The sequence below is a fragment of the Neofelis nebulosa genome, chromosome 7 (assembly GCF_028018385.1).
Source record: "Neofelis nebulosa isolate mNeoNeb1 chromosome 7, mNeoNeb1.pri, whole genome shotgun sequence".
Lineage (NCBI taxonomy): Eukaryota > Metazoa > Chordata > Mammalia > Carnivora > Felidae > Neofelis > Neofelis nebulosa.
In genome coordinates, this window is record NC_080788.1 from 118,051,177 (window position 1) to 118,066,787 (window position 15,611).

At 44.2% G+C, this 15,611-nt stretch overlaps 1 protein-coding gene across 11 annotated transcripts in view; it reads left to right on the forward strand.

Annotated features, from left to right (window-relative positions):
- Positions 1-15,611, forward strand: part of SIPA1L1 (signal induced proliferation associated 1 like 1) — a 365,694-nt gene that overhangs the window by 305,167 nt on the left and 44,916 nt on the right. For all 11 annotated transcript variants that reach the window (XM_058739522.1, XM_058739520.1, XM_058739519.1 and 8 more), the window contains 2 exons: positions 3,118-3,387; positions 13,942-14,091. In XM_058739522.1, coding sequence (XP_058595505.1) covers positions 3,118-3,387; positions 13,942-14,091 — 420 coding nt within the window. The remainder of the gene's footprint in view (positions 1-3,117; positions 3,388-13,941; positions 14,092-15,611) is intronic.

Sequence of the window (15,611 nt, forward strand, 5' to 3'; positions counted from 1 at the left end):
CTAGCGGGTGGTCTGTTCACCTTGGAAGGCGATTAGACATGGCGAGTTGGTTGAGGTTTAGCACTGTGAATCCGTCATCTTTCGTTTTCTGGGAATGAGTCTTCTCTCCCTCCTTAGGCTTTATCCTACCGCATTCTGTTATCGACTGTGCAGAAGGTTTCTAGCTATATGTTAGTAGGAGTGGTAGAAACCAAATAGACTACAAAGATAAAATCTTTGGAGTCTTCTCACTGGTTTTAGTGTTAAATGTCATGTAGCTTAAGAGACCATTTCAAAGAGTTTTTGAACTAGAGAGAAGTTAGCGATGACCAGTTCCAAAGCTTTTGTTTCCCAAAGAAGCTGAGGCCCAAAAGATGAAAGCAACTTGTCCATTTCATAGTACATTATTATTGTTTCTATTATCCCTATCTATCATTATCAGCCATGATGCAATATGGACTTGAGAAGCAGCCTGTACCTGTAAAGGTACATAGCAAGTGCCATGAAATTTAAAAACTCAGCAAGAGAATCTCTTAGCGGGTAGGGTATGGAGAAGGGAAAACATGGCCTACAGGAAAATTTTGGAAACGCTAGTGCTCAGGACACACGGTGGTAATGTTCTGTGCATGTGCTGGTGGTTGGCACCCAACAGAAGGATATTTTATATATATGATAGAGTGATATGATCCATGGAGTTTTCAAGTTAAACAGACCACTGCTGGGGTGAAGCAAAAGCTAGTCCTGATTTTGAGGTGGAGGGAAATTTTCCCATGGGTTATAGCCAATTTTTATTAATATCCCTTTTGCAAGTTGCAGGATTCTTGCATTATATTTATAGACCGGAGCACGAGATACAATATGCCATATTTAGTCAGAAATGGAAGATTTCAAACCATACTACAGTAATACCTCTATTAAGAATCAGAAAAGTATTGCAGCTTTTTGTCAGAGAGATCAGAATCAAAGCTAGAAATTATGTCAAAGCCTGAGGTGACATTCCCTCCTATCAGAGAAAAGGTTTATTACATAAGAAGTCATTAACTGCTAAAAGTCATGTCAAATGTGCCGTAAAGCAGTGTTTTGTGAACTGCGGGTTGTAACTCTTAAGTAGATCACAAAATCCATTTGGGAGGCTGCGTTCAGTGTGTTTCTTTAATGAAATGGATTAACACAGAATACAGCAGAATGGAAGGGTGTGTGTGTGGTGGTGGGGGGGGAGGGGGGTCGTGCTGCATCACAGTGTAAAATGCATTTGTTACTGGGCTCATGGTCCAAAAAGTTTGAAAGCCACTGTCAAAGCTCCTAAGGGGTCCAGCGGAACCTTGGGTGGAGGGTCAGATTAAGGTTGACTTAGAGTTTTGGGGAGTCGGGAGGACTGGTAAGAGAACTGTAAGAAAAGCTGCTGATTGGAGATGTGGACTGAGACTGAGCAGGCAGGGACCCCAGCAAATGCACGCACCTCAGAAGCAGCCCTTCTTGGGCGCTTGGGTAGCTGAGTCGGTTAAACGTCCAACTTCATCTCAGGTCGTGATGTCACAGTTCATGGGTTTGAACCCCACATTGGGCTCTGTGCTGACAGCTTGGAGCCTGGAGCCTGCTTCTAATTCTGTGTCTCCCTCTCTCTCTGCCCCTCCCCTGCTTATGCTCTGTCTCTGTCTCTCTCTCTCTCTTTCGAAAATAAACATTAAAAAAAAAAAAAAAGGAAGAGGCAGCCCTTCTCAAAAGTTGTGTCTCTCGTGGGGACGTGGGAGAAGGGAGTATTGTGGGGTACATGTTAGAAACCCAGAAATTAGGCCTGAGACATGCGGACAAGGTCCTAAGAGAGCAGCACCTTCCACTGGCTTATGCACCCACCATACAACCCCATTTCCCAAGTCAAGACCTAACCTTCAGACCCGTGTGATGCAGTCAGGAGCCACGCATCTCCTATGGCCAAGGGACCCTTGTAACGTGGCTGGTCCAAAGTGAGAAGTGCTGAACATGTAAAATACACACTAGATTTAGATGGATGTATATCTCATTGTTAATTTCTTAATATTTGTTGATTACATGTTCAAATGATAGCATCTTAGATACATTGGATTAAATAAAAATATAATATTAAACTCATTTCACCTGTTCCCTTTTACTTTTCTCACGTGGCTACCAGCTCGCATTATGTCTCTAGTGGGCAGAACTGCTCGGACTCTCCTCTTTCTCTAAAATGTTTCGTAATCACTCTTAACCCTTCCTTTCCCAGGCTCCCCACTTGCTTCTCAATCTCTGAAATTCCTTTAAGCAGAAAAGTCATTTTTTTCACTTAGTAGTGAAATTCAAATGCGCAGTTTGAGTATAATGCTTCAGTGGGCATAGGTTTTTTTCAGTTAATTTGTCTGTCAATCAAATTAATAATGGACTGAACCTTCCTTGGCTGTTTGGGTAAAAGGAATGGAAAGTGGGTTCCACATTTCCTAAGGTTTTGCGGTTGGGATGGTAGCACAAAAAAGGGGCTAAAGCAGTAGAAGACGTTTTTGCCTGACATTAATTTCACTCAGGCTGCTATCTGGGGACAGTGCTGCTATGGGACATTTCTGGCTTTTGGGTTGCTGGGCAGGGAGTCCGATTTCAGATTATGCTTTGTTCCCTGGTGATTTTTTTTCCCCCTCCTTCTGAGCTAAATTTGGCTCTCAATTTGGATTTCAAAATGTAACCCCACTTACACTTACTAGGATCCCAACAAATCCAATACCTTTTTGGGTCCCCAGTTCAGGACACTTGATAAAGGGTGCACAAAGCTTCTTCTTTCCTCTGAGGCCCAGTCATGCCCACCTGGCTGCATTTCCTGCTCAGGCCGTGGTCCTGACTCTGCCCTTAACCTACCCCCTCCACTCACCCCGGTGACTGTGGGTCTTGCTGTTTTTTTAAGACTCCCTCTCTCAGACTCAATAGTTGAGATGCAGCAAAGGAAAATACACTCGTGTGGTACTTCCTGGGGTTCTGGTTTTTGAAAGGACGGTAATTATAGGGCCCGATGATTAAAAGACAGTTTGAAACAAAGAATGAAGTGTTTGATCCATTTCAACTGTTAATGAGAATCAGTGTGGTTCCACCCACAAAAAGAAGCAATATTAATTTTTCTTCTTTCTGTGTCCCTAATAGGAGTTGCTCTGAAACGTACCGCATGCCAGTGATGGAATACAAAATGAACGAAGGGGTTTCATACGAATTCAAGTTTCCCTTCCGAAATAATAACAAATGGCAGAGGAATGCCAACAAGGGGCCTCACTCAGCTCAAGTCCCCTCCCAGGTGCAGAGCCCCATGACCTCAAGGCTGAATGCTGGCAAAGGAGACGGGAAGATGGCTCCTCCAGAAAGAGCCGCCAACATCCCTCGAAGCATCTCCAGTGATGGGCGCCCCCTGGAGAGGCGGTGAGTGCACCTTCAAAGGTTTGCTCCGAGTCTGCCCCAGATTTAAGGAGCACCAGACACACAGACACTAGCTTTAGGTGTTTCCATGGTTTACTAGAAATCAGGAATTGAAACAGATGCATGCCCCAGTGGCTTTCAAAGCATGGGAGCATTCCAAAGCCGTGAGAGGGAAAGGGGATACGTTCCAGCAGAGCATTCAGCTCTGAGTCATGGTATTTGTGCTGTGCCCTTTCATCTCCCTGTGATAGCAACAGAAACCATCACTGCACACTTAATGGCTATGATGGGCTAGAACTTGGCAGACACATTGAGGTGACATTGACCATATTGTCATCTTCGATAGTCTTTGTCTCTTGGGGAGAAGTGATAGGATAGCAGCAAAAGAATGCCGGTGTTTGGTTGGGTGTCTGTGTCACTTTGTTAACGAAGATTGTAAAAATTTTAGTAGCACTTGGGTGACTCAGTCGGTTAAGCGTCCGACTCTTGGTATTGGCTCCAGTCATGATCTCATAGTTTGTGATATCAAACCTCCACAGGGTTCCGTGTTGCCAGCGTAGAGCCTGCTTGAGATTCTCTCTCTCCCTCTCTCAAAATAAATACATTAAAAAAAAAAAAAGATTGTAAACATTCTAAATAATAGCACTGTGCATTACCTATGCTAATGAAGGAGACCGTTTTAATTCAGTAAGCTGTTAGTCGCCCGCTAGAAGAAGCCAACTTTTTTCTGTTCCCTGCCCTCTCCTCAACACTTCTGCTTGTCTTGATCATATCTCCGAATATTTTTGTGACCCCCCCCACACTGGAGAGGGATCAGGAATCCCCAGAGTTGGGGAGAACTGTCTGTTCTAGGAGCTGTGTGGGGCAGAAGGAAGGTGGGAGCCAAAACGTGAGTCTGGCTCAGCTAAGCAGTGGAAACCAGGTCCAGCAGGTACAGAGTGCCAAGGAAAATGGGCCCCAGCTATGTTTTCGTAGTCATAGATTGTTTCACGTTGGGAGCAGAAAAGCTGGAGGGTTTTTGTGTTTGTTTTTAAAAATTTTTTTAGTGTTTATTTATTTTTGAGAGAGTCAGAGATTGAGCATGAGCAGGGGAGGGACAGAGAGACAGGGAGACACAGAATCGAATCCGAAGCAGGCTCCAGGCTCCAAGCTGTCAGCACAGAGCCTGACACAGGGTTCGAACCCGCACACTGTGAGATCACTACCTGAGACGAAGTCAGACGCTTAACCTACTGAGCCACCCAGGCGCCCCAGAAAGCTGGAGGTTGTTTATCTTAAGTCTAACTTTTGATCTATTGCATAAAACATTGTCACTTAACTAGTTCAGAAATACTAGGATACCATGTAAAACTAATTCAGTAAAAACCACCACTACCACCGCCACCAACAAAACTAGCTGTCTTTTCTAAAATTGCTCACTTAATCTTGGAGAGTGATTTGTAGAGCTTTACTCTTTATCTCAATAAACGATTGAGCATGTGGACTCTTACTTTCGTTTTTGAGGAGTAAAAACATCCAAGAGATCTCTGAATAAACTCTTTGTTCTACACATTCCAAACTTGGCTCTCCCCAAGGTGTGTGTGAACTAGAATGCATGGTTTGGCCCACATTTTGAAAGATGAGCTTTAGGAAATCATTGTTTAGAGAAGGGCCCTTTCTTCCCCTCTTAATGCTATTTTCTTTCTCTTTCAGGACAATCATCAGACTTATACAAGTTAAATTGTTTTGTGTTAATTTCTTTATACAGTATTCCATATAAGAAAAGAACAGGATGTATTTTGATTCCATGTTGAATTTAATTTCTGCAACAAAAACTAAAGCTTGTTGCTGAACATCCTGACCTCAAAAGTGGAAATATTTTTTGTAGCTAATTATCATCTTATGATGCAGGCAGATTTTAGTGCTAGAGAACCCGTCAACTGCGTTATTCCCCAGATAGAGCTCTTCTCAGTTCGAGAGGTTATTTCTGCAGGTCCCTGTGTCTGCCGTTCATCTTAACCAGCACCCAGTCCCCAGGGGAAGGGGAATCTGAGTGCTCTCTCCGTAAAACCATTGGAGTGGCCCTGGCACCCTCCAGGCTTCACAGATGAAAGTGGCAGGAGCAAAGGCCACCAGCGGTTTTCAGGGAGATGTAACCTCTCAGGCTTCTGAGTGTCGGGTATTCTTCAGGACACGGGACTGATATTTCAGATCTTACGATGGAGAGCTTAGGTGACCTGTAAAATCTCAGCTCTACAAATGCAGGATATTCAGGTCACTTGGCTCATCTTCATTTTGAAATATGTGGTGGTTGGGTATTCTTCCTTTGTGAAAACTTAAAGAGTTGGGTTTCCTATCCCATCATTGCTCATTTTTAGTAATGCAGTATTTCTTTTTTTAAGTTTCCACTTGGAGTCACAGAGAAGATCCTATTTGAGGAACTTTGTTTTGCTATTGTTTCAGAGATACTTAGATATAGAATGGACTCATGACATTCATCAGGGATACTTCCTGAGTCCTCCATGAATCCCCAGATTCATAAATTTACCTGGGAGTATCATTTTCTCCATGAAGTGTAGTAAAACATAACTGAAAAGCCTCCCCTTCATGGTGTTACTGAGAACAGAGCACCTTACTGAGATTGGGAAGTGAGGCCCTTGGCTGCTGGGCTCTCCTCGTGCACTCGACCTTCCCCCTCATACCAGTCCTGCCCTGTGGGACATTCACATTTGTACCTGGGCAATCTGTAGGAGAAAGTGACTCCTTTCAGATGTATCACAAGTGGTCAAATTAAATGCCAGGGTCCACCATATCTTGAATCTTGCCTTACCGATAACAGCATGAGCTGAATACTGAGACCAAAGTATTGCCTTTACATAATTTTCCTTCCATTTATTTTCCTTCCCCAGGTTAGGTTGTATTTAACTGTAGAGAAACCAGCTGTATTAAGCTGAAGCCAGCAGCTCTCCCAAGTCTGCCCTGCCCACGTCTGCTACACAAATCTGCCTGCTCCGTTCACCGCGGCCGGTTCCAGCACGGTTCATTTCAGATGAAAACACAAATTGACTGCTTGTAGAAGTATAGTTTTTCTTGTATTTTTATGCAAGATCCCAGACTTAAAGGTCATTGGGAAGATTTCTTTCTTTTCTTTTTTTTGTAAATACTTGTGGAACAGATTTTCCTTTTTCCTTTAATACCAAGGGCATGATTTTTATAACATACCAATATGTGTTGGTGTTTGAGGTTTCTAACAAGAATTATTTCACTCAATTGTGTTCTCTATACATTGTTGAGAGAAACCAATGCAGTAAAAACATGACTCGTTTGCCATCTAAATAGACTAAAGTCTAATTCTCTTTCGCTTAAATATATGAGCTTTATGCTCTCCAGATGGCCTTTTGAAATAGAATCTGATAGTATTTGTATGAATAGTATTTCTTAACAGGAACAATATTTATTCAACAAAAATAGGTAAGATGGGGGCACCTGGGTGGCACAGTCACTTAAGCATCTCTTAGTTTTGGCTCAGGTCATGATCTCATGGTTTGTGAGTTCAAGTTCTGTATCAGGCTCTGCACTGTCAGTGCAGAGCCTGCTTGGGATTCTCTCATTCCCTCTTCCTCTTCCCAGCTTGCACACGTGTGCGCTCTCTCTCTCTCTCTCTCTCGCTCTCTTTCAAAATAAATACATTAAAAAAAGTAAGTAATATGATGGAATCACTGTTTTGGCCTCAAATTTACCTGGAGTGCAAGGGTAGAATTAAAACCAAAATTTCTGCTGTAGCACATTGAACTGCACACTTTACTGTGTTTAAACATAATGTGGGATCGGTAATAAAGCCCCAAACTGTGTTAATATGCTCTGAAAAGCTTATCTATTTCAGGGGCTTTGCCTAAACAACAGGCATCTTAGCATAAAGAATTTTCCTTTGTCTTTGTGTTTTTAGAGGAAGCATCGCCAGCCTTTATGCAAATATTTGGTGTTGGATCTGAGCCACTTTGGCACTTCTAAGTGTTATCTGGATGTCACCGTTCCCCGCTTCCCCACTGCTCTCAGCTCTAAGCAGCTAGATGGAGAGCATTTCTGTGCTTAGAGAGGTTCCGAACCAGCACCTCACAGGAAGCCCCAGTCCTGAGCCCCATCAGTCTGCGTTTTGAAGGAAGTGCTGCTCTCTAAATGCAGTTCCCATGCCAATCTTCACTGTCATTTTCTGCTTTGAGACAGAGCAAGTACCCATGTAATCCCTCCTCTTCCTCTAGTAAGGCAGTCAGCTGTGGTTAGAAGTTTCTAATGTGAACTTGCACACCACAGGTGCTGTCCACCTGAATCATAGTTGTTTGGTTTGACTTGAGGACCCTTAAATCCTAGAACTTTTGAGCTTCTCTGAGGTCACTCAGGCTACAGTCCCTGCCCTCCCTGTTTCTTGAGCTAAAGCCCCTGGATGTTGTGTCTTTAGTTTATCTGACACCATTCGCTGCTCTGTCCTTCAGAGTCCTTTTCCCCATCTTCCAAAACCTTAACTCCTGATTTTTTTTTTTTTTTTTTTTTGGCAGCTCTTTGCACCTGTCTCATCGCCCCCTCCCCACCAATTGTGTGTCCTCCACGGCTCCTTCCTCATTTTTCTTTTAATCCCATACTGTGCAGTGTCTCAGAGTAGCTTGTTTGCCTGAGCAACGTCAGCCATCCCGCACGTGGGCAGTTCCTTAATGGTGTCTGTTGATCTCCTTTGTACTTTGCACATTCATTTGCCTGACTACCTACTGAATGTCTGCCCTTGGATGTCACATTAGTGGCTCATATTTACATGCACCAGTGGGCTCCCACTCGTCCATCACCTCCTCTTTCTAGTGTGTCTCCCACCTCAGTGAACGGCCGTACCAGGTACCCGAGTACACAGGGCAGAACTAGCATTCGCGATGTAGCTGGTCCTGCAAGCAATCTGTTTTTATTTTCTGTTCTTTAGTGTCACTCTTAGATATAACACTGGCTCTTCTCAAGAGGCATCCATGATGTGTGCCGGGCTGTGAACTTCTAACATCTTGCCAGCAGCTGTGACGTGATGATCCATTTATCTCAGCGTGATGAATTGCCATATTTTCCTAACCGGGCAGGGGAGTTATTCCTCGTTGTAAATTGACCTTGTCACTGGAGGCTCATCGGAACAGGATCTCCAGGATCCAATCCTAACAGCTGACATGAAGTGTTTGGTCAGAAAGCCAGGGGTAGCTCTGGTTCACAGAGAACACAGTAGGAAGAGATAAAAAGAGGTACATACAGTGACTTGAATTTGAATATAGTTTGTTCAAACTCTAGCCTGGATAAAGCACCCAAATTACATTACCTTGAGTCATTTAGAGAAAAAAAAACATTTTTTTTTTTTTTTTACATAATTCTGGAAGAATCCTGGTTGATACAGATTGCTGAAGACAGGTTTCAACTTGGTCCTGTTCCCTGGGTGAACAGCATTTTAACTGCTAAGTTGTGGTAAAATGCTGTGCTTAATTACGGACTCAAGTATCTAATTTGTCAGTCATTGCTGCTATTTGAAACCCTCTCTCTTGTTTTTACCATCATTCCACTGTTTGCACTTGGCTTACAGAGGGCCTTGTCTCCTTGGACACATTAGGAGTGCTGTCGCTTAGGGGTACAAAGCAGGACATAATTCAACCTATACAGAACTACTCAGGAAAAAGTTTTGTCATCAGCTATTTGGATACTGAATGCTTTATCCATAACTTGATAAATTATAATCGGTCACAATCTGAAGAGATCAATTGAATGAGAATCTATTAATGTTAACATTGTGCATGTGGCCCTGTGAGTTGATTTATGGGAAGGATGTGGTGGGGTGCAAAAGTTATTTTATTGGAAATCCGGATCTTGAGGGTGAATCTCTTCTCCCTTTTGTCTTGGTGTGAGAATGCTTCTGGAAAAATGAAGAACTGACTCTGATCTTGGACCATCTCTTCCTAAATGTCCATTCCATTCAACTCCTTGTTTTCATCGCAGTGAAATGCATTGCATGTAAATGAAAAGCTGGTGTTCAGTGGAGTCCTGCAGACTATGGAGGCATTGTCTGTCAGGCTGGTGATCATGACTTTTTCAATTGCTGCATTTTTGTCATACAATCAAAAAGCCCTGGTGTTTTGTTTCTGCAGAGGGAAGTGAAAGGGAGCTCCAGAGGACACTTAATATCAGTTACTTTAAAAACATTTAGTTATTTCTTGGCTAAAATTGACAAAAATGTAGGGAAAAGAATCTACCGAAATTAACACTAAAAGGTTTAGACATTTCCTTTCTCACAGTGACCAGAACATTCTTGAAAATTCTTACATTCCACAGAATTGAAAAAAAAATCTCACAGCAGTTGAAAGATGGGTTCCTGTTCGTCCTCTAAACCTATTTGGGCATTAACATCCAGATGCTGGGGTTGGGGAGGGGCGTGGCATGGGCGGGGGTGCTCTTTAAGACTAGGAGGAAGTAGAAAGATCTCAGCTTATCTCAAAAGAGAGGAAAAGCCTTGTGATCTTGCTTAACTAAGTCTTCACTGGCCCCAGCAACCCTTAAAATAAAGTGGGTGGTGAGGGGGTGGAGATTCAAGAAGTCAGCCTGCTAGCTTCCTCTGTGAGCCAGTTTGGGGGGGTACCCCTTTTCAAAGCACAGGACGGCACACGGCCCACCTTGAGTAATGACCAGCCGCAGGCGCTCCCTGGCAGAAGGGCACTGCCCGTGCCAGGCAGGCGGGACCTCTTACTCCCCAAGTGAGGTCTGTTCTCAAATAATATTTGTGTGGTAGTATCAGTTTCAGAGTATTTGAAAAGAATAGTAAGAGATTAGTATAAGAGCTAATTTTGCCCGCCATACGTACATCTAGAGTCGTAAAAACATTTGGATGGCTTGCCGTGAGTTTCTGGTTGTGTGTGCTGTGTGTGTGAACAGACAGAAAACAAAGCCACTATTGAGTTACATAAATGCAAAAGAAGGATGGGAGTGAATGCTGGCCTCCTGGAAATGCTGTTTTTTCACTTTGGGATAACTCCAGTAACCAAGTAGAATTTTCTGAGACGTTTGCCAAATAAAGGAGCTAAGGTTGAGAACTAGCATGAGATTATTTTAAAGTAATGTTCGTTTTAGAGAGCAGAGTCAGAAAAACAGGCTACATCTTGACTTTTCCTGTGGAATCAGTGGTTACTTCCTCACAGAAACAGAAACATTTTAACATTCACCATGCAGTTAATTCAGTGGCATTACTTGTTTACCCTGAAGAGAGAGTTAGCATCGGCCCCCAGATGTTAACACTGGCCCTGACCACGTATGTTAACGTTAACATGAACACGGTACTTGGTTTTCATCTTTCTGTAACACCTCCTCCCCCTCACGGTGGAAAAATCAAAGCACCTACAAGTGAAACTGTAGTTGAAGTTTCTCTGTAGTCCGAGCCTATAGAAGCCAAACTCTTAAGATAGAGAGGAGTGCGGTGTCTCGTTACATTTGGATCCACGCTGCTCCTTAATCCGTACCTCTTCCAAGATCGTTTCAGAATAAACAGGGAGAAATTTGGGAGATGTCTTCATGGAAGAGAAATGAGATGTGGATTTTATGGTACCTAAGGAAGGCTCTTGATCTCTCTTTTATCAAAACACATTACCGAGAAGTAGGCATGAGCTGGTGTCCCAAGACCCCACTGGTCCCTGACCCCGCCGTGGCTGCCCCACACATAGCCCTCTCCTGAGCCTGTATCCTCATGAGAGCACCGCTGTGTGGCTGGTATTTCTCTGAGTCTGTGTGGCGATAACAGGAGGAGCATGGGAGCTCTGCCTCTTTTCCGAGCTTCTCATCCCGTTCCTCCAAGGGCCTTACCTGAGCATTCTCGGTGTCCTTTTGTGGACCATTTGGTACTACCTACAGGAGCCATTACCAGCGAGTTCTCTTGCCATTACCTGTCAGACTGATGATATGCCCAGGGGTATCTGGTTATAATTCCAGCATCCCTTTTTCTCACATTGAAGGAGAGTATTAATTTTGAATCTGTTTTCATTGCTCTTAGTATAGTATCCACTAATTTTGGCACTTTATTATTAGCAGCCAACTGTTTTTCAGCTGATACAGACCCACCATTAGTGGAACCCCTGGCGTAGGCAGCTGACGTCACTATTGGCCCTTCTTCCTTCTTCTTCTCTGTAATGTCTATTTATTTATTTTGAAAGAGAGAGACTGAGCGGGAGATGGGCAGAGAGAGAGGGAGAGAAAGAATCCCAAGCAGGCTCTGCACTGACAGCGTGGGGCTCAAACCCACAGACCGTGGGATCACGACCTGCGCCGAAATCAAGAGTCAGACGCTTAACCAAGGCTGAGCCACCCAGGTGCCCCACTGTGGGCCCTTAACCTGAACCCACCTGCACTGCTGATGTTCTCCTTCATTCCACAAACATGTATGAAGCAGTCAGAGCTGTAAAGATAAGGAAGTCTCAGTCCTGCCCCTTAAGAAGCAAATCTAGTTGTGGAGATAGACACACATAAAACTGTGCTAAAGGTTGTGCTATGTAATGGTGCAAAGAACAGACCATGTGGGACTCAAGGAGGTTCTAATTAATCTATGAATTCAGGGATATGATGTGGGAATTAAGCCTCAGAGGAAAAGGACATTATGTAAGAAAGGGGGAAGAGGCGGAGAGGGCAAGATGAGTAAAGGTATGCATTTGGTAGCTGAGTTTGAGAAAAGGGGCACACTGAATGTGTCTAGAATGTAGGATGCGGGGAGACAGGAAGAGGGCATGGAGAGGGGAAGGGACTTGAACAAGACGGTCCAAGGCCTGGAAGAGGGAGCCAGACATTCGATGCTGTATTCTGTAGGCAAAGGGAAGCTATGGAGAAGCATGTGGGATGGCTTCAGATGGGGTAAGCAGAGCCTAGACTTTGAAGACCAGTTAGGGCCCAGGTGTGCTGATCCAGGCTAGAGAGGAGGGAGTTTGGAGGACAATCAGCAGGTTGAAGACCAGTTAACTTCTTAGTCTGTGTGTTGTCCAGACCAGCACCCAGGGTGCCTGACACACAGCTTATACTCATTAAAAGTTGAACTTAATTAGAGGAGTTGACATGGAAGATGAAGAAAGGGACGGGGGAGATGGTTTCAAGGTGTTCAGCCTGAGATAAATATAGGAGGAGCAGGTTTTGAGGGCTGGGCGGGGGAATGGAAAAACCTGTTAGGTTTGATGAGGTTTAATTTGAGCTGCTATGGAGGCTGTTCAGTGGAGATGTCTAGGAGACAGCTGGAGATTCTGGGTTTGTGGCAGAGCGGAGAGATCTGGATTCTCAAGTCAGACCCGCCTCTTGGGTATAGAAGGATTTGAGAGTTATAATTTCAGCATCTGTCCTCATCCTTTCTCTGTGAGAAAAGCTTCTCGTTGGGATTCTGTTAACCCCTCTGTCAACTTCCCAAACCTGAAACCCTATTCTGCCCTGTTCCAGAAGGCACACAGGTTCACTGTTGGAAAATTCTGGGTTTCGGTGGATCGGGTTCCGTCGCCAGGCTTCAGAACTTTAGTTTGGGTAAAAAGATAGCTTTTCATGTGAAAGCATTGACCGTGCAGACCCATTGCAAGCTGTCCTAGTAAGAAAAGAAAACCCGGCCTGCTCTGGGGGACACGAGTCTTTTAGCACTGAGCGGTGGATTTACAACCAAGACGCTTGGCTTACCGAACTAGTGACCTCGATTCCTCTCACTCCGCTCTTGCACAGAAGTGACCTGCCCTGCCACAGGAGTCGAGGGATTTGTGCTAGCGTTCCCTCTGAACCAAAACATCAGTAGGAAGATGTAGGTTACCCCCGGTCACAGGTGCCAGCTTCACTTACTGATGTCCCCGGGGTTGCCCTATTGTCTACTGGAACAGAGGAGGTAAAGGACAAAGTCTGTGTCTGTCCTGATGACAGAGCTCTGGTTTCTGTCCCCAGAGCCAGTCAGCAGGGTGACAATCTGCAGAGCACACACCTCTGCTGGGACATTGCAGAAGTTCAACAACTGACGTTCTAGGCATTTTTTGTTGTTGTTGTTGGAGGTTTTTATATGGTGATGCTCAGCCACATTTACAAATACCAAATAGCAAAATCTGAATATTCATTCCAGACTTGGAGTAACAACACCCCAAGACAAAGACGCGGAGAATGCACCGGTCTCAGTGTGGTCCTTGACTCTGGGAGAACCAGTGTGAAAAATTGGAATTAATTGCTATGTTAATGTCACTGGGGCTCAGTTATCCTCTGCACTGCCATTCTAGGAAACTGCACAATCAATTCAACCCAATGAATTTTGGCAGCTTTTGGAAACATACGTGTTGTTTTTCCCCCATTATTTTTGATGTCCCCTCACCCCACACCACCCCCCACCTTCAAAGCCATTTTCCAGCTGTTCCTAAGGGAGTAGTTTTATGGAGAAGTTTCTTTTGTAGGCTTCCAGCTGGCCTCATTTTCACTATCTCCATGAAGTCGCTTTCTCTGTCGCATTGGTAGGATATTATCCGTGGCGCATTGCCTCGGGACTTCCCCTTGGACTGACTGCATGTTTTTGGTTTGCTCTCGCAGGCTGTCTCCCGGCTCAGACATCTACGTGACGGTCTCCTCCATGGCCCTCGCGAGGTCCCAGCAGTGCCGGAACTCCCCTAGCAACCTGTCTTCATCCAGCGAGACGGGCTCTGGCGGAGGCACTTACCGGCAGAAGTCCATGCCCGAAGGGTAGGTGTGCCCTTGCACCTCCACACGCCCCCTGCCCCCCATCGCTGCCTTTCACCTGTGACTCAGACGTGCCTTGACCCATCTACAAAGGAGGAGCCAAAGGGGGAATGCGGTCAATATTCCAGAGAGATGTTTTAATGTCTGCTTCAAACCACTTCTCAGGAAGTGGTTTCTTCATCCTTCTCTAGCCTCCAAGGCCCCTGAAGCAAAGAAATCAGACTGCATCACTTTCTGCAGTCGCGTGCACTGTCCTAGTCTTACGGCACAGATTTTGTCACTTCCCCTGAAGCACACTCGGGAGCATGCTTCTTGCACTGGCTGGAGTTTGTGTGGCTGTTAGAGTAGGGGGAACCATCATCCTGTTCGAAGCTTAAAATTATTTTTCTCACACTTTCAAAGGCTTCTGCAATCTCGGCCTGTGGTTGGTTGTTGTTTCTCATCTCTTTCGAAAACACGAAACACCCAAAGGTAACTGTTTGCCTCTGACAAGACATACAGACTGAAGGCTAAATGTACCTGATTTGAGAGGCTACTAAAAAGAAAGGGAAACAAAAGCAAAAACAAACCCCAAGCGACTAGAATGTCTGAGGCTGGGAAGTAATTAGCAGCAAAATGTTACGTGACCCACACATGCCACCTTTGCCCAGAGCAAGAGTCAAAGAACTGTCAGAGACTTCCTGCTGGGGTGTCTCTCTGGGGAGGTTGATGGAGAACTCAAAACCATTTGAAAATCAAATGTGAGGCATTTATAAAACCCATGTTTCTATTCTGAGTTTTCCCCCAAATACATTTTTAACGAACGCACACATGATTTGGTTACTTTTTTGAGATTTTTCCATGTTACAAAATAGTCAGGCTTACTAAGAATACCTTCATAATGGGTATTTTTTTTTATCCTATAGCATTTTGTTGGTTTTTACAGCTATTAAGTATGATTTTTTTTGTTGTTGATGCTAAATATTTATATTAGAAGAAAGTAGGTAATAAAACCACTACACAATATGCTTGCCCCTGCTGCATCACGGGGTCCTCCGCAAGATACCCTGGGTAGTATATCTAAAATGCACGTGTCTTTTCTTATTTACTTCAGTGACAATTAGGGGAAAAAAAATGTATCTCTTATTCATGAGTTCCTGCAAAAGGTTTTATGAGTTAAGTATTATTATCATACCATATCACAAGTCCTAACCAATTATTCCTTGTTTCAATTAGAATTTATTTATTTATTTATTTATTTATTTATTTTTAATTTTTTTTTTTAACGTTTATTTATTTTTGGGACAGAGAGAGACAGAGCATGAACGGGGGAGGGGCAGAGAGAGAGGGAGACACAGAATCGGAAGCAGGCTCCAGGCTCTGAGCCATCAGCCCAGAGCCCGACGCGGGGCTCAAACTCACGGACCGTGAGATCGTCACCTGAGCTGAAGTCAGACGCTTAACTGACTGAGCCACCCAGGCGCCCCACAATTAGTAGAATTTAAATGGCCTGCTTTTACTTCAAAAATAAGAATCCGCTGCAA